At 53.7% G+C, this 24,469-nt stretch overlaps 9 protein-coding genes across 9 annotated transcripts; 5 read left to right on the top strand and 4 right to left on the bottom strand.

Moving 5' to 3' along the window:
* Window positions 1–434: 434 nt before the first annotated feature.
* On the bottom strand, window positions 435–2,373 carry BKA58DRAFT_388439 (pre-mRNA-splicing factor spp2). Its single transcript, XM_046170654.1, has one exon. It carries the CDS (start codon window positions 1,959–1,961, stop codon window positions 576–578), a length of 1,386 nt encoding a protein of 461 aa, XP_046023340.1. The 5' UTR covers window positions 1,962–2,373; the 3' UTR covers window positions 435–575.
* BKA58DRAFT_388437 (methionyl-tRNA synthetase-like protein) lies at window positions 2,355–4,436 on the bottom strand. Its single transcript, XM_046170653.1, has 6 exons — window positions 4,122–4,436; window positions 4,004–4,075; window positions 3,866–3,952; window positions 3,682–3,813; window positions 2,781–3,632; window positions 2,355–2,733 (listed from the first exon to the last, which is right to left on the bottom strand). The coding sequence occupies exons 1-6, from the start codon at window positions 4,425–4,427 to the stop codon at window positions 2,425–2,427; spliced, it is 1,758 nt and encodes a 585-aa protein (XP_046023339.1). The 5' UTR covers window positions 4,428–4,436; the 3' UTR covers window positions 2,355–2,424.
* A 1,140-nt stretch (window positions 4,437–5,576) lies between these two features.
* BKA58DRAFT_388434 (uncharacterized protein) lies at window positions 5,577–6,584 on the top strand. Its single transcript, XM_046170652.1, has one exon. It carries the CDS (start codon window positions 5,883–5,885, stop codon window positions 6,300–6,302), a length of 420 nt encoding a protein of 139 aa, XP_046023338.1. The 5' UTR covers window positions 5,577–5,882; the 3' UTR covers window positions 6,303–6,584.
* Window positions 6,585–8,661: 2,077 nt separating this feature from the next.
* Window positions 8,662–11,181, bottom strand: BKA58DRAFT_441684 (SAM and PH domain-containing protein; the record flags this gene model as incomplete). The annotated part of the gene is made up of 2 exons (XM_046173837.1): window positions 8,662–10,950; window positions 10,999–11,181. The coding sequence occupies 2 exons, from the start codon at window positions 11,179–11,181 to the stop codon at window positions 8,662–8,664; spliced, it is 2,472 nt and encodes an 823-aa protein (XP_046023337.1).
* A 1,078-nt stretch (window positions 11,182–12,259) lies between these two features.
* On the top strand, window positions 12,260–13,644 carry BKA58DRAFT_388429 (uncharacterized protein). Its single transcript, XM_046170651.1, has 2 exons — window positions 12,260–13,096; window positions 13,209–13,644. Exons 1-2 carry the CDS (start codon window positions 12,389–12,391, stop codon window positions 13,305–13,307), a joined length of 807 nt encoding a protein of 268 aa, XP_046023336.1. The 5' UTR covers window positions 12,260–12,388; the 3' UTR covers window positions 13,308–13,644.
* A 1,097-nt stretch (window positions 13,645–14,741) lies between these two features.
* On the top strand, window positions 14,742–16,746 carry BKA58DRAFT_318307 (fungal-specific transcription factor domain-containing protein; the record flags this gene model as incomplete). Its single annotated transcript, XM_046167667.1, has 2 exons — window positions 14,742–14,817; window positions 14,888–16,746. The coding sequence occupies 2 exons, from the start codon at window positions 14,742–14,744 to the stop codon at window positions 16,744–16,746; spliced, it is 1,935 nt and encodes a 644-aa protein (XP_046023335.1).
* A 508-nt stretch (window positions 16,747–17,254) lies between these two features.
* On the top strand, window positions 17,255–18,971 carry BKA58DRAFT_388427 (uncharacterized protein). Its single transcript, XM_046170650.1, has one exon. The coding sequence runs from the start codon at window positions 17,587–17,589 to the stop codon at window positions 18,742–18,744; it is 1,158 nt and encodes a 385-aa protein (XP_046023334.1). The 5' UTR covers window positions 17,255–17,586; the 3' UTR covers window positions 18,745–18,971.
* A 205-nt stretch (window positions 18,972–19,176) lies between these two features.
* On the top strand, window positions 19,177–22,061 carry BKA58DRAFT_209231 (uncharacterized protein). Its single transcript, XM_046166016.1, has 5 exons — window positions 19,177–19,403; window positions 19,453–19,772; window positions 20,072–21,262; window positions 21,563–21,653; window positions 21,707–22,061. The coding sequence occupies exons 1-4, from the start codon at window positions 19,314–19,316 to the stop codon at window positions 21,633–21,635; spliced, it is 1,674 nt and encodes a 557-aa protein (XP_046023333.1). The 5' UTR covers window positions 19,177–19,313; the 3' UTR covers window positions 21,636–21,653; window positions 21,707–22,061.
* A 172-nt stretch (window positions 22,062–22,233) lies between these two features.
* On the bottom strand, window positions 22,234–24,028 carry BKA58DRAFT_412776 (gamma-glutamyltranspeptidase 1 precursor; the record flags this gene model as incomplete). The annotated part of the gene is made up of 2 exons (XM_046172375.1): window positions 22,234–23,714; window positions 23,764–24,028. The coding sequence occupies 2 exons, from the start codon at window positions 24,026–24,028 to the stop codon at window positions 22,234–22,236; spliced, it is 1,746 nt and encodes a 581-aa protein (XP_046023332.1).
* Between the last annotated feature and the right edge of the window lie 441 nt (window positions 24,029–24,469).

Genomic DNA, 24,469 nt, shown 5'->3' with positions numbered 1-24,469 from the left:
GATCCAGAAGTGAGCAGAAGAAAGAAAACCCCCCCTAGCAGATATTTATATGACCTTACCTCAATCTTCTTGTTCAGAGGCATGTGAAATATGAAGCAGATAAATTCATTCATGCCGAACGTCAACCAGAAAAATACTAGAACCCCACAATCAGTTTATTTTATTTTTTTTAAAAAAAAGTAGTGTTCCGCATTCACAGCTTAGACACAACATCAACAAACTAATAAGTCAATGTGTTTTCACCAAGTTCTGGGAAACTCTCGATCTGTACGGTCGTATGAATTATTTACGTATCTATCCAAACACCTGGTCGGAGTCCAGCGAGATAGCGCAGTGTAGTGGAACCTTGAATTGCATACTTTCATCACCAAGAGAAAACCTGGACAAAAGCCCTGAAGTCTACATTTCAAGTCTGTAAATTATCAAGGCAATGTAGCCTTCTTAGCTTTGCCTTTAACAATTGTACTAAAGATGCCCATTCGTGCCTATGCTATGCCCGTGAGATGCCGATCGAAAACGCCAGATGCATGCAGTCTCATACTGTCTGATACCGTTATGCCCAACCTGTCTAAACTCTACTTGTAGTATTTGTCATCCCTACGCCTCTTCTCATACCTCTCGTCATCCTCATACTCCCTATCTCTCCTCCGTTTCCTGCGATCCTCTGAGTCACGACTGCGACTACGATCCCTCCTATCGCTCTTCCGTTTCGAGTCTCGACTCCTGCTGCGGTACCGATCGCGGCGCTTTTCTTTTCGGTCGTCCGGGCTGCGACTACGTTCTCTTCGCTTTTCGCGCCTGCGTTCGCTATCGTAGTCGTCGTCTCGGGTTCGTTCTCTCCGCTTGTCTCGGCGGCGGTCGCTGTCGTAGTAGTCGTCCTTGTCTCTTCGACGGTCTTTGTCTTTCCTCCGTTCGCTGTCGTAGTCATCGTCTCGTCGGCGGTCGCGGTCGCGGTCATCTCGTTTTTCTTTCCGCTTCTCGCGCCTTCGCTCGTCTTCTTCGCTGTCGTCGTCGTATTTGCTCTTGCTTTTCGAGGGCTTGTCATCTGGGATCAAGCTCTGGGCCTCCAGTTTTGCCTTGAGCTCCTCTTCTGTGATCATCTCACCAGTAACCTTGTTCCGCAGCGTAACAGGGTTATAGCTCTGCGCAACCTTCTTCCCTTTACCCTTGCCACCACCCCATTCCCCTAGCTCAACGCCTATCGCAGCGTCTTCTTTTGCGCCTATGCCAAGTAGCGCTGGTCGCCGTTTGACTTCTTTCGGTTTCGCAGCAGGGCCGTTTTTGCCTATTGCATCTCCATCCTTCCAGCCCATACCACGTAGTAAAGCCGCGCCGAAGCCTTCAATCGGTGTAGCTTCGTAGGCTTCGAGGGTGGGAGCGTCGGGCGCATTGTTGAGGTCGTTCAAGAGTGCATCCTCTTCTGACTGTACAGGAATGACGAGGTCGTTGTCCGTAGACTTGCCGCTGATCAGCGCGTCGAGCGCTTTCCTCTCGAGCCGCTGCTCCTCCGTAAGATTGTCCTGCTCCACCTCCATGGGTTCCGCAGCTTCAGCTTCCTCAGCTCCATCTTTTTGCGCTTCGTCTTTCTTGATTATTGTAAGGCCATATTGCACCTTCGGTTCTTCCATCTTGCTCTCATCGATCGTGGCATTCTGCGCTTGCTGATGGGGTGCTTTCGCAAGTTGTTTCCGCCGTGCCTCTGCGCGCCAATCGCGGTTGGGTAAAGCTGGAATGATGCGCGGTCCTTCCTTCTCTTTTTTCCCGTTGGCATCGACCGCGCCGCCCTCTGCTGCGTCCCATCCCGTAATCTCTTGTTGCGTGTTCGAATCGTCTGGTTCGTCGTCACCGAGCAAAAGCTTGGTCTTTTTGGTGTCTTTCTGCGCGGGAGAGGATTTCAGTCCTGGCTTCGTCTTCAGTGCCCCGAGCGACATCTTGAAGCCGCCCGGCTTGGGGGCGGCCATGGTGAAGTAATCCTGCGTGGAGGCGCGTGCGCGATGCTTTGTATTGTGGTTTCGCAATCGCTAGAGAAAGATGTGTAGAGTTTGGGTAATTTAGATGCGGCCCCTGAATCGAGAGGCGTGGAGGCACTGTGGTGTTTGTGAATGTGCTGTCGTAGGGAATGTTCACTCACAAATCTAAAGTTCGCGCGACGACCGATGATGTAGTCTTGGCATTAGGCCCCAGCAACACGGGATCAGCTCCTGCCCAAATTCACCTGTCAAGAAGCAATGCCGGAGGTACAGATTGTACTTCCAGAAAGAGTTGTTGCGACAGCATCTTTTGACAATCGAACCTGAGCAACTTAAGCGCTGATGCAAATATGTGCCCCATAGTTTCACCAAATGTGCATGTAATCATGTTCTGACTTATTTCATTGCCAATGCTTCGTAACTACAAATACATATAGTACACCACATTTGAGTCTTATCCTTCGCTCGGCAGCGGGGGAAACAATACACCCTTGTGCGCTGCACCCAGCTCCACGAACGGAGTTCCGTAGTCTAGATCCGCGCCAGGCTTGCAGTATTCAAAGGTTCTTCGATCTTGCTGTACACCTAGCTGATCAAGTAGCATGCGTGCTTTGTTCGGCATGTATGGCTGTAGTAGAATGCCGGTGATACGAAGTGATTCAGCAGCAAGATAGATAATCTTGTCGACATCTTCGCCAGGCTCTCCTGGGCCAAAGGTCAAGACCTTGTCCCAGGGTTGCGACATCTGAAAGAAAGCATTTGACTTGATCAAGTTAGTAAGATGACACAAAGAAGAGTCTGGAAACCTACCCCTCGGACAAACTCTGCGATTTGGGACACGGCTTTACGTGGATCGTAGACATCAAAAGATGCGTCTACTTGCGAGGCGATAGTAGCAAGAGAATTATTCCGGAACTTGGAGCCCGGTCCTTCCGCCCACTCCTCCGCTGGCCACCCACCAACACGTTCGACTGCGCCACGGACGCTCCACTTCTTGCCTCGTGTAACCCGAGAAGCCAGGTTGCCAAGTTGCTGGTTCAAGAACTTGTTGTACAAACCAATAATGCGGAAATTGTCATAGCTCGCATCGTCTTGTATGCCACCCTCGCGAGCCATGTAAAAGCGCATAACGTCTGGACCGAACCGATCAAGGGCGTGAAAAGGATCGACAACCCTGCCAGTAGATTTGGACATCTTGGACCCTCCAAGAGTCCAGTGAGCGTGTGTCAGGATCTTCTTGGGCAATGGAAGTCCAAGAGCCATAAGGAAGGCGGGCCAGTAAATGCAGTGGAATCGAACAATGTCCTTGCCAATGACATGACAGTCCGCAGGCCAGCCTCCTGCTTGTTCGCGGCCCGGTGTCCATGGGTATCCTGCCTTGGTCGCATAGTTCATGAGTGCGTCAAGCCATACGTAGATGGTCTGCGAGTCGTCTCCGGGAACTCGAATACCCCACGTTAGTCGTTCACACGGTCGAGACACAGACAGGTCCTCCAGTCCTGATTCGACCGCTTGCACAACCTCCTTCATGCGATGCTCCGGGGTTATCCATTCGGGGTTGTTCTTGTAGAAGTCCAGTAACTTATCTTGGAACGCCGAGAGTCGGAAGTGATAGTTGACTTCGGAAGACCACTCTACTTCACTGCCAGTTTCAATTGATGTCTGCAGCCTGGTCAGGTCGATCGACAATGGCACACTGACAAAATCTTACCATCATCTTCCTCCCTGTAGGTGGGTCAAGATATGGCTGTACGGCAGACTTTGGGTAGAAGCATTCGTCGGTGACCGAATACCACCCCTCATGCTTCTGCTCGTATATGAGGCCCTTCTCTTGTAGCAGGAACTGTCCGCCATCAGCTACATGGCTTTCCACCATCTAAGTCAAGTTCTCGTACCCATGCATACTCGACAGCTTCCTTGTGTTCTCTATCCGTCGTCCGTACGAAGTGGTCGTTCGTGATCTCGGCTTTGGCTGCAAGTTCCTCGTACAGGTAAGTAAAGATGGCGGGGGCTCGTCATGCGTGCATGCGTACTCTGAAGATCTCGGCACCCTTATCGCAGAACAGTTTCGGGTCAATGCCAGCTTTTGCGGCTGCTCGCTGGACCTACTACAGAATTAGTGCAATACTAGCACATTGCCAGGTAAACCACCTTCAGGCCATGTTCATCTGTTCCAGTACATAGCAACGCCTTTTCTCCTTTGAGTTCATGCCACCGCTTTATGACGTCCGTGAGGACCATGGTATACAGGTGGCCGACATGCGGGGCAGCATTGACATAGAATATTGGCGTGGTGATGTAGTAGGGCTTCTCGGACGTTTGGGTGGTAATGTGTCGTCGGCTTCGTCCGCTACCAGCCTGCAAGGACGAGCAAACCCACGCTGATCGCCGCCTCGACAAGCTCGAAAGCACCGTTCTGAACGCAGGCGCCGTGGACCTGGCTATTCTCGCATGCATACTTTCATGGGCGTCTCACAATGATTCGCGACGATTTCCCGCGGCAACTTTTGGCGCGGTGCCACGTGCGGCGCTAGCTTAATCAGCTCCTTAAGGACCAGGCGGCTGCTTAGACAACCCAACTCCACGATGTATTCCTATCGCTTGAGTCCCTCGCATTGCTATTGCCGGCTGGAACCGGCGACGTCGAACGAGCTTCTGGAGTGAAGCCACTCGTATTCAGAGGGTGCATCCCGCCTTGTTGACGATTTCTCCACCAGTAATCCCATCACAATTGCGTTGCCAATAGGCTCCACAAGCCAAACAAGAACCATCCGCGATTCAAAGGATTCAGACTAGGAGACTCTTTCCCACGTGGCCATAGTGTATGGCAAGGAGCATTCATGCAGGTGTTCCTGTTGCATCGAGATATGTCGTCAGGCGCCCCAAAGTGCACCCTGCACGCGAGCGACAGTCCGCGCCATCGTGTTGTCGACGATACTATTTTCCCCGTCCCTCAAAACATCTATCGTTTGAGGCTGGTCGAATCGCTGCTATCCCAGGACAACGGCTCCTTCGGAAACCCTCGCAAAGTCACTTGCACCATGGTCCTCCTACGCCAACACGAGGCGAGACCCATTGTCCTACAGATCACAAGTTGCGATCAATTCAAAATCATCAGTGGAACTGGAGCCTGTTTCTCTCGATCTCAAACATGATTTCATTCTTGACATGCGCTAATGTGCGTGATATTGCTCGATTACATCTCCATGAAAGCTACTCCACCTTCGAGCCACCTCCGTAACACCGATACCTCGATCTTGAGTCGCTTACTCGTGAATCTTCAAGAAGGCGTTCTTTTTTGTCCAGTAAAACCAATCTTTCGTAAGGTGGCGCGTCATTGTCCTGATATCGAGTGCACGCGAGCCGTGCCAAGCCTCTTTTTTCTATTGAAGCTATTCAGACCCGAAAGAGGTAACCACAACACCAGGCCTTGCTCGCTTTCAACATTGTAGTAATCCCTTGTTACGCTTGTCGCAAAGTGTATGCTTGCCGTCCCCCCGCAATCTATGAATCTTCTCGGAGCAGGTTATCCGTCATCTATAGCGCCTCCGAAGGCCTGGAAGACCTCTTTGCTCTGGATAACCTTGCTTTGAGGCTTAACCGACCTCCATTCAGAGTGATCCCTTTGAAGGCTTACCTTCACTTATCGGGCTTGGGCGACCCGAACGCCTATTGAGCAAGAAGGTGGCCTATTCATGTTCTGGGAGGTCAATAGAGAAGAAAAACGCCTCCGTTAGGTTCTCTCGTGTGTTTACGCCTCTCTCTTGCAGGCTTAAGTACTCTCCTCAGCACGCACCAATACCTTTCGACGTCGTCTGCAACTTTAAGGATCAGCACCAACTATCTGATCAACAGTCGATCCTCTCCGGCCTTCACGATACTTTACCACACGATCTATCCAAGTTCGAAGTCATGAAGATCTCCGCCTTCATCGCCTTCGTCATCCTGTCGGTCACTGTTTACAGTGCGGCTTTGCCAGTCCCTGCCCCCGTCGCTGCACCAGCTTCTAAGCCACAGCAATGGACGCCCGGGAAGCCTATCTGGAACCGCGACGCTGAAGCTGCACCCTCTCCCAAGCCACAGCGATGGAAGCCCGGAAAGCCTATTTGGGGACGCGATGCTGAAGCTGTACCCGCTCCCAGCCTAAAGCAATGGAAGCCCGGGAAACCTATCTGGGGACGCGATGCTGGAGCTGCACCCGTTGCCAAGAAGTGGAGCCCCGGGAAGCCTATCTGGGATCGCGATGCTGTAGCAGCGCCCGCCCCTAGCCCGCAGAGAGGGGGGCCCATTTGGGATGCCAAAGTTGGCGCGGTCAAAGACGATCACGAGTAAACCTCTTCACGATGAGGATATTCTTCGGCCCTCACATCGAACCACGACAACCGCCATTCCAGCTGCTCGATTGCACCATCTCATACCTTCGATTCAGAACACTCGATGCACACTCGATCCTTCGCAAGTCGTACATACGCCAGCTGCACTTGCAGTATGACCATCGACAACGACGCGAGGAGCCTTGTGTTATTGTACCGGTAGCTCTACACAATACTCTCTCTCTTGCGAGGCATGGTCTGGTACCTGAACAGTAACCAGACAGAGCTTGACCGATCTCCCACCTCTCAGACCACATTCGTGACCTGGGACACTGTACATACACGGTGGGAAGACGTCTGGTCTATTCTTTTTCTTATAAATGTATGTAATTGTCAAACATGACGAGCTTGCTCGGATTCCCTTCTTAGTATTTAGTAATATATTTCTGTCCATACTTGAACTACGTTGCCGTTTTGCTGGCACAGTCCTCCCTCCACAGTTCAATCATTCATACCTCACACTGACTGAACAATATTGGCACGGCTTAGGGCTACCAGTTGTCAGCTCAGATATGCGAGCCAAACTACGCAACTGGTATTCTATACTGAGCTTGGAGCAATAGCCATGTAGTGGAACTCCGGGTCCATGTACATACTCGTACAACATTGCCTCGTTCAACTCATTACACGTGCGCCCCTCGAAATAGCCACTCAAGCTACCACTGTCACAACTACAATCTCCGCGCCCATGGTCCGCCACTACCGATACTACCATCCCTTCGCGCTCATGTCACGACGCACCAGAGATTTTGACAGCTGTCAGTGCGACCTTGCCTTGTAACGTGCATCATCTAGTCGGCAAAAGTGCACCTATGCAGGTAGCCGATGTCATTCACACGTTTGTGCTCACCTAAGAGCACCGAGTGAGAGGCTCTGAGATTAGGCTGCTCAGTCGCGGTGATGGACTCGTGTGATCGTGGTGGAGAAGATGGGGTTTGTGCTATCAAACTTCCCGGCAAGGGAGCGAGTCGGAGGTTGTGCGACGCGGATGGGATGTCTGATTTACCTGCTAGCTGAATTGGGAGCAACGCAACCTCGGAGGAGAGGTAGAAGTAAAGACGCAGTTGGAGTGGTGTACGGCTTCAGCTCCGATGTTCCGCAATCCCCAACTACCATCCGATTACGTTACTGTTCATATTCGTTTTCAATGAATTCCACATCGTTTCATCGAGGTCACACAAACATCTCCGAGACCCCAATGAATGCCCTGTCGCCAAACCGTCATATTGCCAAAACTCCACACTCAGAACTATGATCTGACATTTGATGAGCATCGTAATATCAAACATTTGTCACCTCATGCCCGATCCAGCTTCGCGGTAACCTAACCGTCCAAGGCATTTAGCAGTATGCCTTGTCAGCGAACGATATAGCTGAATGTATCGCACATTATCGCTTAGCATGTCACATATCGGGTGATGTTTCACATGCGGGTGATGGAGGTTCATGCGTGAAAGCAAGCGAACGGGCCATGTGGAATGTGTGTTTTAGGGCCTTAAGATCCTTTTTGGCAACAGAGAAATTGAAATAAGAATTCGAGGTAAATGTATCATAATTAGCGGTATTTTGTGGATACGTAGACGATATTCGTGGTTGACGTATTTGGGGGCCGACGTGGTTTCGTGATGGGGCTGTTTCGGCCGGGAGCGAACAACGCACACCGCCCGGGCGACCCACGAGAACAACCTCGGAGACCGAGTGTTTTGAAGAAAGTGACGGGCATGGATGTTTCGGAAGGCGGTGATGAAGTGGTACCTATACGTGGAGACAGGGTGGTGGTGGACAGAGGAAGAGTTTGTTGTATGACGTTCATTCGTATTCATGGATAGTACCTAGATGTTCCTTCACCTTTCCGCCCCACACTTGCATCCATCTCACTTCATCTCAACATAAGGACAGCTTTTTTAGTCAAAGCAAAAATACCACCCGATTCAATGAGTGATTGTTGCGACACCTCCACGCTCGAGCAAAATGACCAAGACATTACCATGTTCAAACCAGAAATAACCAATGTTCCCTGACCTTGCGGCCCCGCTCAGCGTTCCAAGTCTTTAGATGTATGCAGTAGTGAAAGTAAAATAAATGCTGCCCCCAAGGGATTGGGAGAAGACACAAATAACAATAACACGCAGGTTAACGCAAAAAAAAAAAAGAACAACGGAAAGGGTATAATAGCGGATCATGATCGGACTGAGGAAGAGGAGATTGCGCATAGATAAGAAAAAAAGACAAAACATACGCTCGCTTGCTGTACCAAAGACAATTGAAACAAGAACAGACTAGTAAAGGAAATTGTGATGGCCATGTAAGTGTAGCCATCACATGTTAGCGCCATTGACATTGACTTCGTAGCCGTCGCTCTTAGCCTTCAAGGCCTTAGCCAACATGAGCTCGCGCATCCAGTCAATCCTCTGGTCTTTGGTGGTAACAGCAAAGTGCTGGACCTTGCCGTTGGGCATCACTTTCTTGACATCGCCTTTGCCAGGCGCGGCAGGCACAAGCTGGAACTCAAAGGCAGGAGTAGAAGCAGCTGACTTCTCCTTGTAATGACCTGAGGAGAGCTTCAGAGCCTTGAACTTGGCGGAGAGCTTGTTGGAAGCGATCGATGAGCATGCTACTGCGTAGTCGTCCACGTCGATCGTTTGTAGTGCGGATGAAGACGGCAGCTCATTGGGATGCATAGCTAGCTGTGTGCCCTGGAGGCGGAAGTGGTGGTCTTGCCATTCGTGACGCAGGAGCTTCGTGCGTCGCTTCTTCATCCATCCGTGGTGGTTTACTCCCTTGTACACAAAGCCTCCCTTGTGCAAAGGCGCAATTGTGTCGCTAGCCTCGCTGTCGAATGGCTGGGTAGCCTTGAGCGGCGACGAGCCAGCACTGTCGCTAGTACTGACTGAGTCATCGAAAATTGTTCCGCGCAGGGTGTCGTCATCTGAGTGGGCGGTTGGGCTGAACACGCGATCCTCAGCAAGCGCCGGCATGGGCAACGAGGGGCGTCTTCGGTCGTGACGCGATCCAACCCTTTGGATCTGGGGCTGGTACTGCATGTTCGGAGGCACGGACTGGCTTGTGTCGCGACTAAGTGGCTCCTGTTGCACAGCAGTCACAGGAACGTCCATCTCGGAGAAGGGCGTGCCGAATCGGTAGACGCCACCTGGTGACGCTGTCCTGCATGGCGAGAATGCGGTGTCGGGTGCGAGGTACTGTTGTACAGGGACTCCTTGGCGTGGGTTACCAGCCGGTTGGGCAGACATCGAACGTGCGGGAGGAATCGTCAATTTGGGAAGGCTCTTGAGGTTTGAGTGAGGTGCTGGCATGAACTCTGGGGGATGTAGAGCTGGAGTTGAGGGTGAGCGACTGAATGGATCGAAAGACTTTGTTGTATGCGCCGATGTAGATGCAGAAAAGGCTGAAACCTGCGGGTAGTGCGATTGCTGTGGTATCACCAAGAAAGGACGAGGTGGGTATGATTCTGTAGGCGGGGTTGGAGGGGCCTCGATTGGAGTAGCGCTGACGAAGGGTTGCTGCTGGCCTTGTAGGGTGAGGAACTGTCGCACATTGTCTTGCGGGTCGCGTTGCTCGAACTTTTCTAGGTCTTGAAGACTGAAATCAGGTAGCTGACCAGGCCCAAGCACGTCGGACGATGCTACGACGGACGGCACCACAACAGAAGGGGTAGCTTCTGAGTTTGGGCGGTGGACGTTCTCGACAGCGTGGGATGCTGTTTGGGGGTTGCCTGGATCACCCGCGATGAAGATGTGACCACCCTTCTCGGGCGAGATCGGGAAGCCGTGTTCCTGTTGAAGTCTGGCGAGTTGCCGTTGTTGCTTCCTCCATTTGGCGCATCGTTCACCCTTTGCGCACACGTGTGGCTTGGGGAGCAGTTGCTCGATCGCTACAATGGAGACCGAATGCGCTGGAGTAATGACATCGTCTGTCAGGTGATTCCCTCGCAGTTTATCGCGTCGACTAGCTTTCCGACCCTTGCTCTTAGACCTGTTTCGTGCCTCTGTGCATGGTCGTTCAATATCTTCGAAGGGAGTCGGGATGGCTGCTGGGGCAGTTGGTGACATTAGCCCGTCGGCGGTGCGTAGGGAATCGATTTGGTTCCACAATTGGTGTCTCTTGCCAAAGGACTGAATCTCCAACTCCTTCAGGTCGTCGAATTGCAAATCCAGTAGTACAGCACCGGAGATGTCGTGCTCCATGAACTTGTCAATTACGTCGTCTTCAAATCCGTTCTGATACATCCAGGTAGCAACGTCTTTGGAGGTCCAGGCGCGCACTTCAGCGTTGTCCAAGTGGGCGACGGCGAGAGCGATGTTGTTGTATTCTCTCTGGGGGACGATCGTTTCGGGAGTGGCCTCTCGGAAAGAGGTTGGAAGACGAAGTGGAGTTTCTTTTGGTAGTAGAGGCGACATCTGCAATACTTGACCCTCGTCAAACGGAAAGTCGCTGGACGACACTGAGGCGCGGAAGAGGTGTGGTCCTCTGGGGCCTTCTACTGACTTCCGTTCTGGCCAGTAGGCGAACTGTGGTCGTACTTCTTCCGCAGGTGTCTGTACTTCCTCAAAGGTAGAAATCGTTGTCTGACTTCGCCTGTTGTCGCTCTTCGGAGGGTCAGTGTCGCATATGGTGGAGGGCCAGGATGTACATACCGATGAGCCACTGAATTCCTCGAATTCGCTAGAATCATCCTCGATATCGGTGTATGCGACACTGATGTGAGAAACCGGACGCTCTAGCGATGACCGGGCGGTCAGAGCATTGGAAAAGAACGACTGTGTCTTTCCTCGTTCGAACATTTCCACGCCCGGCTCCAGCGGGGTGATGGGTGTCATGGCCTGCTGATCGGGATGTTAGAAAGGCATATGAAGGGCAATGTGAATCGAGCTTACCATGATCACGGGTTTGCAGCGTACACGCTCTGTGGTAGGGAATTTGGTTGTTCGGGAGGCTGCTAACAACTATTCCGAGCGAGTGTCGCGAGCATGGCACACACACACACAGTAACAGCACAACGATCGAAAACGGAGAAAGGGACCCTTCGGGTGGAGAGCGCTTGATGGTCTTTTGTAGAGGTTGCTTGGGCGCCGTTGACGGTGGGGGAATGCGGTTCGACAATATCACATTGAGCAGCTGCACGAGACAGCGCATGCCTGCTTAAGCCGGCCACTGAGGCATTCGAGTCGACGAGCGACACCGCTTCTCGGCCAATGTGAATCCGGGCCTTTCCCGCCCGCATGCTGGTCGAGGGTTAGGCTGGCGCTTAGACTCGAGCGTTGAGAGGGCGTGAGACGGCCCCCATTCGCTGGCGTGCAGATTGGCTGGCGGGCTAATTCTGCTCAATGAGGACATTAACTGCCATTAATACCTCGCCGCGCGGGCCAGACGCATGAAGAGGCCAGGGCCGTCACGGATCCACTCAGGATCAGGGTCGACGGCAGCGGATCGCGTCGCCGCTTGTCGAGTGCAGATGCGACGACGATCTGAGCTGGCCATGGCGTGCACGCGTGCTGTTGGCTGCTTCGCTGTTCCTGCGCAGCCCCAGAGTAGGTACCTCGGGATGTTTTTCGTCCAGTCGCATCACCACCGCCACCGCAACCAAGTCATGGCAGGTCATTTTGACTGTCACTTGACCGTCGCGACGCTGCTGCGCTGTGTCGGTGAAGCTTCGGTTCGGAGCGTCCACTTGGTCCCAGGACTGTGGCTGGTTGAGGTCGCTAGCCGACAGCCTCATCAGCGACATGCAGCAAGCGATATTGGCACAACCATATCACATGCGGATGCGTTCCGTGCTCGACGGCTGTGTGCAGCCTGCAGCCTGCAGCCGTGCGCGCCGCCGACGACTCGAGCACACCCGCCTGTCGTCATCGCTGTAGTCGCGTTTTCCGAGCATTGCGAGCACCTCTCGTGCTCGTCGGACCTACCTCGATGTCTTTTGCGTTGTCGTGCGACCCGGATGCTAGCACAATCACCATGCTAGTACAATCCACCGAACCTTGACTCATCCCACAAGCGTCCCACCGGCTATCTGCTACCGTTGCGATGCCATGGCAGACCGCCGCTCCGACCGTTGCACACCACCACCTAGCACCTAGCCCGCCCACACGACGGCTCGCCATGGGACCCTCATTACCTTGCCGACCAACGGTCGCTCAGAGAGCTCCTTCACCACGGCCCCGTGACTGTGTGGTCCTGCGGCCAGCCGCATCTTTTGTGTCTGGTGTTCCACTATCACCATGGTCTCATCGAAGCGTGGATGCCAAAGGCGAATCAGCGCGCGAAGACGACTTCCCACGACCAGACTATCAGACCGCAAGTTGTGCAAGCATCAAGCCTGCCCCCCCAGCAACCTCGATGAACCGCGCCAAGCAGAACAGAATTTCTTTCTCTTGTGCTACGTGCTGCATAGTTCGTGAAATACCAGCAGAACGGCTACCGTTCCACAAATCCGTGCATTACGAAGAGTCACAAACTGCTCGTGAGCATCCGGCTCCGAAAGCTCTGCGCATGGCGCTCAAGACCTGGTTAGATTTTCATCACTACTACCCTAAGTGGTGCCCGAAAGCGAGTGATGAAATTTTCCAATTGTGCCGTTGGCCAGATTGGCCATCTCAATCTATTTCGCCTCATCCCCATCACCCCAGGGAATCCAACAGGATGCATGGAAGGCAGTATCATATCCAGATACCGGGGAACGATAGCGGCTTTCAGCGGGAACATGGCGGCCAAAGCATGAATGCGCATTGTCAGGTGAGCAATCCCGTGCATGCCCAACCGTCCGAAGAGGTACCTAGTCGCTCGAGGGCCATTCGTGGACTACCAAGTATTGATTGTAATTGTCGGTAACCAATCGCACGTCTAGCAAGCGGTATCACATCCCGAACGGGTCTCGCCTCACCTGTCTTGCAAGCATGACGAAGGCCCACTAATTATGGGCATTTACCTTGAGCCGGCAACATAATTAAGGGCCTATACTTAGCACCGGCCCTTCCCTGTCACCCACCGAGATTTCCTAGCCGGTGGCTTGCCCCACAGTGTAAGCTAGGACGATGAATGCTGTCATTGGATACACAAGTCGACTAGAGAAAGCTTGTCCTGCAAATTCCAACCCCGTCAACATGCACAAGCGACTTGCTTCGCGTGGGAGCGCACGCTGACTGGATGCCACTGCCTGTCGTGCCATGCTAACTCGCCGCGTTACTCGAAGGCTCACCCACTCTACTTCCAAGGTTGTCCTCTACCGCGTAGCTCGGGAAAACACCATCAACCGACCTGCCGTGTTTGGTCGACAATGCGGTCTACGTTTTCGTTCGCCTAGCTACTAGCTGCTCAAGTCCCGCTGTGGAAATGATCACGACAGCGTGCACGCGAATTGGGCCGCCTCGAGTCTGCGTGACTCTGTCCGCAAACGCCCGAACGTTCTGGCTGAACGTAGCACAGGCGAATAGGTTCGAGTAGCAGCCGCATCTCGTGGGACCACGAGTCGCTGTACCTTTGCTGGTGTCGACACGCGGGCAGGTACCAATACACCACGTACATGGGACTTGCAGATGCTATGCCATCATCTACATACTTGGCATACTGCAGTACGTGATCTGCACACTGCACAAGGCCACCAGTAACGTCCGGGCCGGCCACTTATCGCAGCCGCTTCATGTACTTCCTAGGCCGCTCTTGGACGCACCTCGATAGTGCCCCGCAAGGAGGTTGGCACAAGAGGGGATCAAGGCATACGGCCCCGGTCAGCGAAAACTCTCAAAGCGACATGGGAATATGCTTCCAGTACTAAATGGGTCATTTAACTTGCTAAAGTCGTTGCGGGGACCAGTAAGCCGATCGATAGCCGTGGAGATATACGCGCTAAGTGCTGCTGTTGGCTCTAGCGCGGCGGGTAGAGTGCCCCAAAATAGCTGGGGGCACAGAATGACCCCAAATGTCGACATCAGGCTGCACGCCAGGACTAGTCGTCCAATCAATGTGCCGTGTGCGTGTGCTGCATGGCGTTCGCATCTCCCTCCCGTTGGATGACCACCCGGCCTGATAGCAGGGACTCCAATTATAGATTCAGCAATATTTGTGAACATTCTGCCGTTCGTGGTAGATATAAGGTACATGTCCTTCACTAATACTTCTCCACGCAACAGGTAGACCGCATAATTTGGTTCCGCTCCTTCCTTCACATCAAGCCCGCTGGTCAGGCTTTGAATACCCATCTTTAATTACGAGCAGCCCGGTCGAGCCCTGCCATCCTGTCCCTTACGAATCGTCCCGTCGCGCGTTAGTCGTTATTGCCGCATTGTTTACTGGCTTTCCTCATATACCACCGCTCTGGGTACATCAAGCGTCCATGTCCTCCTCGTCCGCTCCCCCATCCGCTACCAAACAGTCCTCCACCATGGTAGGGACTACAAGTGCTGCTAATGCAGCAAAACAACAAGCTGCAGCAAAAATGCACCGTCGTTCACGATCAGGTAAGGACCACCCTTTCAATGACATGCAGGGATCCTGCGCATGGACGGTTGACTAACGGGAGCTCTGCAGGGTGCTTCACATGTCGCCTGCGACGGAAGAAGTGTGATGAGGGCAAGTCATCTTGCCGCGCCTGCAAACACCTTGGTCTCAAGTGCGAATACAAGAGGCCAATGTGGTGGAGCAACAATGAACAAAGGCGGACTCAGAAAGAAGTCATCAAAAACATCATCAAGCGCACCAAGCTTAATGAGAAGACAGCACAGAGCGGCGCAATGGGCACCAACACACCACCAAGCCTCTGCCATTCCATGCAAACTGCCGACACCTTCTCAGATGGCGTCAGCTGCACTCGGGCGCCATCTGTCGACTCCCAAAACTCGCTGGACTACAACTTCAACCCCACTGTCACACCCGACTTCTACAACTCGACAATGCCCCCACCAATGTTCGCTCCAACTTTTGCCCACCCAGGACACTACGTGCCCTACGACATCGACATCAAGACCGAAAGCCAAATGTTCATCAACGATATTCCAACTCGTCGCGATTCCACACTGTCATCCTACAGTCACTACCAAACTCCACCCGCTCACATCTATCCCACGGACGACTGGATCCAGAAAGATTACTTCGAGCGCCGCGAATCGTATATTGAGGAGCCCCTCGAGTTTCCCATCTTTGACTACACTACCTACGGTGCTTTCAGCCCATCCCACCAGCCCTCGATTCAGGTCGAAGACTGTGATCGCCATCTTCTCAGCCATTTCCTCGACAACATCATGCCCACGGCATTCCCTGTTCTTGAGACAAACCAGCCCGGCGCTGCGCAGCGTGATGTGATCATACCAGCACTGGAATCCAACAAGGCTTACCTGCACTGCTGCATGAGCATATCCGCGCTACACATGAAGACTACCCAGGGACTTGTGGGAGAAGAGATCGACCAAGACATTCAACGGCATCGCGGAGAAACCGTTCAGCAACTCACTGCGGCGCTCTACAGCGACAGCCAGCATGGTCAGACTCTCGAGGCCGCGCTTGGTATGATATTCTTTCAGTGCTCAGTCGGCCGATTCAACGATGGCCTCATGGACATCCCGTGGCATGGACACTTCGAAGCAGTTCAGAACCTCGTTCATAGGCTCGAGCTTCCCGCGCAGATGATTGCGATGAATGGACAAGCACACGCTCAGCCTCCCTTCAACATGACACTGGCTTCCTGGATCGACATCCTCGGCGCTACCATGCTAGGCAGGACACCATCTTTCGCTGACACTTACCGCGAGAAGCTCATCGCTGACGCATCTTCTGGCCTTGCCGAACTCATGGGCTGTGAAGATCGCATCATGTACCTGATCTCGGAGATTGCTTGCCTCGAGGCGCTGAAGAACGAGAACATGGATGTCGTGCAGCTTTGCGCGCACATCAAGCTCCTCGGTGAGCAAATCAGCTTGACTGAGCCTCCCCAGGGATCGCTCAACAGCGCCTACACATCTACCGGCGAGATTCTCCCAAGGCAGCTTCGCCGCAACATGACGGCAGTGTACCGTCTAGCCGCCCGGATCTACTTGTGCAGCCTAGTGCCAGACTTCGACCGCACATCGCCCACATTCGTCAACCTGGTCAGCGCCCTTTGCAAGGCTATGGAGTACATTCCTGCCGGTCCCGACGGATTTGACCGCTCCCTTGTATGGCCACTTTTGGTCGCTGGCTCCGTCTCGGTGCAACAGTCAGGATTCCGCAGCATGTTTGCTGAGCGCTCCGCCCTCTTGGGCGAGGCTGCTAACTTTGGCTCGTACGGACGAGTCAAGAACCTCTTGGAAGAGGTATGGCAGGTCAACGACGACAACCTCGCGAAGGGCAACACCCAGAGTGTCCACTGGCGGGACATGATGCGCCAGAAGAACTGGGACTTTTTACTCATCTAAAAAGTCCGGCTCTTCTGCTGGTATGCATCCTGGTCTGGTGTTTCTCTTCGCGAACTACATTCTCTCTCTACGTCTGACGCTTGCTATACCTCTTTCGACTACTACAAAAGCGCTTTGCTTATTTCTTTGCATATATTTTCTTCACCACGATACCCACTTTTTGTAATTTGGATACCATTGGCTCCATGGGAGCGAGGCAGCATTTCTAGGGCGCAGCAGCATCAATTGGATGGCGTTGAAGGGACTCTACGGGTGACGATTTCACGGCCGAATCTGGGGCCTGTTTGGAAAGGGGCACATGAAGTGCATGGGAAGCTAGCGCAGCACCCAGGCGCCAACATGTATAGTAGAGTTGGATGGGGCTCGAGTGAGCGCCCATGGATGGAGGAGAGAATTGAAGCTGAAACGAGCGTATCGCTCAAGATTACAACGCCTCCTTTGTGCATATGTGATGGTGATTGGTTGCCATGGCTGGAGAGGGTTATTTGCATGTGGCGCGACAGTTGCAGGTCGCTCGTTCCCGCTGCTGAAGAGAGGCCTTCTAATTTTAGCGAGAACATGGGGCGGATTGCGACGCTGCAAGTCGACGCGTACAGCAACAGACGACCAGCACAACGACCGCTTTGAGTTCGCCATCCAAGTCGCAGGAAGGTTGCGGGGGCAGCATCTAGGCTTCTGTCGACTGCATCGCGTTGCACGCCGTCGAATGCGGGCCCGTAGAGACTACCATTTTGCCGTGGCCGTTATTAACACCTAGACTCGTATTCCGCCCCCACCCAGTTGTATAGACGTACTGCACCGCCTGCATCGCGCCCTCGACATCCGAACTCCACCTTTCCCATGGCGTCTCCAGCCCCGGTTCCCTTCACCTCGCTCGACACCACCACGCGGCAGCCAGCCAAAGATGAGGTCGAGTCGCCGAGCATCTCCAGCACAAACGCGCTTGCCCGCTACGAATACGAGGCGGGCCACGCCAATGCCACCACCGGCACCAAGATCCTCATGGTTGAGTGGGAGGACGACGACACGACGCGCGGAGTGCGCGGCGACTGGCACATCTCGTGGGACGGCAGCACGCGTGTCCTGCCTGCCAACGATCAGCCTGCCAACGACGTGAACCGCATGTATTTCCTGCTGCCTCCGGGCGTTGCGGTGCCCACCAGCGTCACACTCACGCTACGACCACAGGACGCTAGTATATCGCCTGTAGTCTGGCATACCAACCCTCTGCCCGCCCTGTTTCCGCCCGAACTAGGAGCATCTGCGCGTGCAGCGGGCAAGAAGGGCGTCCTGCACACCATCTGGGCCAAGAAGCGGTTACAGGTCTTGCAGAAAGAGATTGAAGCCGAATCGCGCAACAACGTCGAGGGCATTGGCCTGCTCATGGTGGTGCAAGAGAAGGAGTGGATCGAATCAACGTTTGGCGTCAATGCCAAACCAGCCGGTCTGAGCATCTCGTTGGGGGAGCCGACGTTAGCCCCGATGAAGGGTCCAGCTAGCCCACGATCTCCAGGCGGAGGCAGGCTGATGGACAAGCTGGCTGGTCTGCGACTGGGCACGAGCGAGAGAGACCTCACCCCTAGCAGCAGCAGCAGCACGCCGGGCTTCTCCAACCCTCTCTCACCTGAATCCTCAGACATCGCCATTAGCTCATTTTCTGTCTTCAAGGGAGCGAACCCTTCGGCACTTGCAGCGAAACCTCCACAGCAACCGCAGTCTGAGCCAGCAGCGCCGCCTCGCAAGGTCGCTGCACAAGCTCCACCGCAATTCATCACAGAGCAACAAGGCGCTGGCATGATGGGTTCACTGAATGCTCTATCTGGCCCTGCGCCCGTGTTCCAGTCACGGGATCCATCGGGACCGGCAGATGAGGATGACAAGGACGATGGGCTGTTTGCACTGCCGATAAGTCCGCGAAGCCCCGAGGTGGGAAAGAGCCCGTTTTCGTTCGCGGTGAACGAGACAGCTCCGTTCTTGAAAGAGGAGAGTGCCGTTTGAGTATTGTCGTAGGTGAATGTACGGGTGCATCAGGGTGTAGCATGGGTGCGATGTGTTAGTCTTAGGGTCGGTGTAGCCCTTTTATGAAAGTGATACCTTGGCGGCTTCCTGCCGCTGCGAGAATTCATTCTAGTTGGAATCATCAAGAGCGATGTTCCCATCATCACGATTGCGCCAAAATATAGTAAATGCAGTATGGTGAACGTACGTCGTGAATGTCTGAACATGATGTAGACGCCTCAGCAACGAGTGAAGCCGACAAAGCAATACCTGTGAGATCCAATCCTCAGATGTACTTGCCGGTGACTGGCAGTAGATCAACAGCGTAATTGTACATGGTGGCTGTAAAGACTAGGTGAAGATCGCTGCACGTGCTAGGCAAGCGGTACCAAGGCGCTAGAGAGCGTCGCTGACGAAAGTTGCCGACGCGATCTCAGGCGCAACTTCGACGCTCCCACGGTACTGTCGCAAAGCCCTCAACACGTCCACCTGCCCGTCATCCTCCGTCGCACTTTTCTCACCCCCGATCACGAGACACGCTCTACTGGCATCGATTGACGCGCGACAAAATGTTGACCACCGGACGCGGCAGCATTGCCCAGATACACTACACGGGCGAGGAAGCTGCGGGTGAGATCAACAAGCTTCTCAGCGCGGTCGTGAGTACTGCCCCACCTGCCCGCAAACGTCTGCTGACCCGTGCTATAGGTAGAGAACGAAGACGACTTTGAGAGATGGGAAGCGCTCGTCACTCGCGCCTCTGACCTCGAGGGCGGCGTCACCCGCAACTCCAGCCCATCCGCCATCGAACTCGTGCGCAACGTGTACGACTGCTTCCTGACCAAGTTCCCGCTCTTCTTCGGATACTGGAAGAAGTATGCCGACCTCGAGTTCTCCATTGGCGGCACTGAGACGGCTGAGATGGTCTACGAGCGCGGTGTCTCGTGCATTACACCCTCAGTAGATCTGTGGGCCAACTACTGCACCTTCAAGATGGACACATCGCACGACAACGACATCATCCGAGAGTAAGTCTTGCCTTTCCTCCCCTTCCCCCCTCCCGATTCGCAGGCTCAATCTCGCCGTAGCCAGCGGCAAGTCTAGCGCAGCCTGGCGTTGCGTCTGCAGACCTGACACAGTTTCGTTGCATGCCGTTTGATGCACCCTCTCACTGCCCCGTTACAACGTGCCCCACGAAAGAGCGAAATCATACGCTAGAGTTCTGAAGTCGATGGCATTGCCGTCCTCGGACGGCATGATAGGTTACCTTGAAAGATCACCCCCTCCTATCCTCCCCATACTTGTTTTCAATATGCTGACCTAACAGTCTGTTCGAACGCGGTGCCCATTTCGTTGGTCTCGACTTCCAGAGCCACCCATTCTGGGACAAATACATCGAGTTCGAAGAGCGCATTGGGGAGCCAACCAATGTCACCAAGATTTACAGCCGCGTCCTACACCTGCCCATCTACCAATTCGCCCGATACTTCGAGAAGTTCTCCGTCCTGCTCAACAGCCGACCCGTCGATGAGCTAGTCGACCCCGATACCCTCGAGGAGATGAAGAATGCGATCCAACTGGAGAACCAAGGACAACCCGAGAAGCCAGCGCTTGAGATTGAGCGGCAACTGCGCAACAAGATCCACGAGCACTACTACGCCGCATACGCAAAGACACAGCAGGAAGTGACCAACCGCTGGACCTTTGAGCAAACCATCAAACGGGCTTACTTCCACGTCACAGAGCTCGAAGATGCCGAGCTCGAGAACTGGCGCAAGTACTTAGAGTACGAGGAGAAGCAGGGTAACTTTGAGCGTACGTCTTTCCTGTACGAGCGCTGCCTCGTTGCTTGCGCGCTCTACGACGAGTTCTGGCTGCGTTACGCCCGCTGGATGTTCTCGCAGGGCAAAGACTATGCAGAGAACACGAGGATAATCTACATGAGGGCGAGTTGTATATTCGTACCAATCTCGGCTCCTGAAGTACGCCTGAACTGGGCACGATTTGAGGAGAAGCTCGGCCGTACTTCTGTCGCACGCGATATCTACTTGGCCATACTCGACGAAGCCCCTGAAAACACTGAGACTCTCATTGCTCTAGCAGGAGTAGAGCGACGCCACGAAGGCAACGATGCGGCCGTCCGCCTTCTAGAAGAGCACATCGGTCGCTCAAACAACTATATCGGTGGCATACTAGCTGCTGAGCAGGCACGCATACTCTGGCAATGCAAGGGCAGCGTCGACGCGGCCCGCCAAGTGTTCAAGGACAAACATGAGCGATTCCTGGACTCGCGCGAGTTCTGGGTCAAATATCTTGAATTCGAGATCGCACAACCCTCACCTGATCAGGAAGAGGGCCATTCCCGCATAAAGGCAGTGCACGAGCTGATGCGCACTAAAGGACGCTTCTCCACAGACGTCTCAAAGGAACTCTCCCACTACTACATGACTTATTTGCTGGATCGTGGTGGCAAGGACGCAGCCGAGGAGTACATGCAGCTGGATAAGGATGTCAATGGGTATGTATCATCTGCTAAGAGCGACCCCTCCCAACTCCCACCTCAGAAGAAACGCAAAGGACAGCCTCACAACGCAGCAAACAAACGCCAGCGCAAATAGTTGTGCGTTAGGTCTGCCCAGCACAGCAAAACTACGCTGCGCGCTGCTGGTCGAACCATGACTCTCTAGTGTCCCATCATACCCCTTCTTGAACTTTTTAGTATTTACCATTTCCTGCACCTGCACGATCACTAGAAAACGTAATACACCACGATTCTCGTCCTCTCATTATGCTTGCTGACATTGCGTGTTCAATACAGTGCGAAACAGATCGAAGACGCCGCCACTGCTCCTCCTGTGCCTCAAAAGCCTGGTCACCGAAGCCGCTTCTAGGAGTGCGATAGTAACTTGGTATGCGCCTTTTCGATGCCCTTTCTCATTGCTTGACTGACAGTACTGCCCAGACGAGGTGTGACCATCCCCATCTACCCGAGCTTTTCATATTCGAATACTGCGCCCCAAGTAATGTCTGGTCAGCTATCCATGAGTCGCGTCGAGGCAAAAAGTCTTGATGCGATTCCGATATCCGAACCAACCGCCTTCTGATGAGCAGGTTCCAAGCCATGGGTAGACCCGTACAATCTGTCTCATCTCATAGGTAAACCATCCTGTCCTTTTCCTTCTAATTCTGCTGTTTGCACTGTAAAATTCCTGGCGTTATTTCTTCGTTCCATGCGACATCGATGTCATGAGAGGACGTGCCCGCAAGAGACCTTGTCTTAGCTTGGGTAACGTCAGGTCGATAGCCGGTCGTGTCGAGCTGTTGTATATGTACAAAAGATTACAAAAGATATAGTAAAGACCATCATCAGATTATGCACAGTGAACGTCCATGTAGATAGAGGGGTTTCATGAGTACTTGAGGTTCTTCATGACGCATAAGGTATAGGTACCGTCCAGCCATAACACCGCAGCCACTCCCAGAGCCTGTCTAAACGACAAACCCACCACTGTTCTTCTGCCTCGGTTCACCCGCCGCCTCAAAAGTGCCATTCGTCAAGCGCCTCAAGCCCTGCGCGGTACTCGATCCCGGCGCAACCCACGTAACATTACTGCCCAACCCCTTCAAGAAAGCCGTAGTCCCATTATCAAACCCATACTCAAAGCTGACCTGCGCCGGCACCAACTGATCATGAATCCTCGGTTCGGCCAGCGCCTCCGCCGTCGTCATCTCCCCATCGAGGATATGAAGCAGATTCTGGATCGTAGCCGTGATGATGCGACTGCCTCCCGCCGCGCCAATAGCCACGTAGAAAGCACTTGCAATGGACGAGGAGTTGAGGTGCTCGACGATGACGGGCGAGATGGAGGATAGAGGGCGTTTACCGGGTCGGATGAAGTTGGCAGGCGAGGGAATATATCCGAACGCGTTCGTTGTGTTTGGAATACTGAAATCGTTCATTTCGTTGTTCATAATGACACCGGTTTCAGGGACGACGAGCTTGCTTCCAAAGAGCAGGTTCACCGTTGTCGTCAGTGTAACAGCCATGCCACTCTTGTCCGCCGTAACGATATGGCTCGTTCCGGGCGTCTCGAGGGATTCCAGACCAGCGGGGTCGTAGTACGACACGTCGAACGTCTTGGTGTCGGAGATCTTGGACCGAATTTCTTTGGCCGTGGCCTCGGATAGCATTTGCTCTTGGTACGTGTCTATGCCGGAGAGGAAGAGGGGGTCGCCTAGTTCGGCGCGCATGCCGTAGGCGAATCGCATGCTTTCGTCTAGGCGGTGTGTGGTTAGGTTGATGTTTTCTGGGTGGCCGACGCAGGAGTAGCCTTCCATGATTTTGAGCGTGGCTAGGGCGACTTCGCCGCCTGAGGGCGCGCTGCAGGCTGTGAGCTTGTAATCCCGGTAGGTTATCGTGGAGGGCTTGCGGATGGCGACCGTGTAGTTGGAGAGATCAGAGAGCGTCATCGTTCCGTTGGCGGCCTGAAGTGCGCGGATTGTGGCTTCTGCTATGGGGCCGTTGTAGAATGCGTCGGGACCGTTCTGGGCAATGGTCTCGAGCGTGTCGGCGTAGCGCTTCCGCGTGATGGTCTCGTTGAGCTGGAGGAGACGTCCTTTGGGCGCGAAATCGAGAGCAAACTCGAGGTCGTCGACTAGGAAGTTGGATGAGGAGGTAGCGGAGGCCATGTATTTGACAAGATCTTCGTTGACTCTCCAGCCATTTCTGGCGACCTTGACAGCTGGGGTGAGGACAGTGGCCCATGGTAGGACTCCGTAATTCTCGTGAAGATGTTGAAGTCCACGGAGTTCACCAGGGATACCGGATGCTAGACCGCCGTTGATACTGGCGTCTTCGTTGTTCTTGTACATATCTTCAAATGCAGCTGCTGGGGCTGTTTCGCGGAAGTCAATGAATTCATATGTACCGTTTGGAGCACGGACAAGCATGAATCCTCCTCCGCCGATTCCTGTAGTTATTAACATACGGCTCAACAAACGTGTTTGGAAGATACTCACCTGAATGGTACATGCCGACCACACCTACACATGCCACAGTGCCGACCATGGCATCCGCAGCATTACCACCCAGCTTCAGCAACTCAATACCGATATGACTGCAGATATCACTTTCCGAAGCAACAGCACCCAACTGGCCCTCCTCCAGTATGGGCGGCGCAGGGTAACCCGAGGGCCATGATTCCCCGCTCTTGACCGGAGTACCCAAGACACTCTGCAGCGTCAATAGGCCGGTGAAGCACTTGACAAGCGAACCGCGTGCCATATTCGCAGCAGCACAGTATTGACGAAAGTGTGAAGGAAGAACAAGCTCACCAAGCCAACGAGGCGCGAACCATGGGCTCATCGTGCAGGTTATATACTAGCCGAAGTCGGCTTGGTGGATCCCGCGTTTGCGCCTTGCGCCTCCCTTACCTGGTGATAGCCACGGCAATAACTGGTAACAGTACGCGGCTGTGACGGATTAGGAAGCTGCAAACGCACGGGGCTGGGATTGCGTGCGAAGCTGTCGCAATGCACCATTGCGGGCCGAGTGTGGACATGTTCAGGTAATCATATACTTGTGGTTCTGCGTAGTTTGGCCTATCGAAGTACTCGAGATAACGAAGCCGGGCCGTTGTTGGTCGGAGATAGGCGGGGGTGATAACGCTGGTCGCGTGCTGGCGAGTTTGTATGAGCAAAGAGAAATGCTGGGGACGGATGCATC

This window comes from Alternaria rosae, assembly GCF_020736505.1.
Source record: "Alternaria rosae strain MPI-PUGE-AT-0040 chromosome Unknown BKA58scaffold_7, whole genome shotgun sequence".
NCBI lineage: Eukaryota > Fungi > Ascomycota > Dothideomycetes > Pleosporales > Pleosporaceae > Alternaria > Alternaria rosae.
Note: the sequence above shows the minus strand (reverse complement) of the source record. Positions and strands in the feature narration are given on the sequence as shown.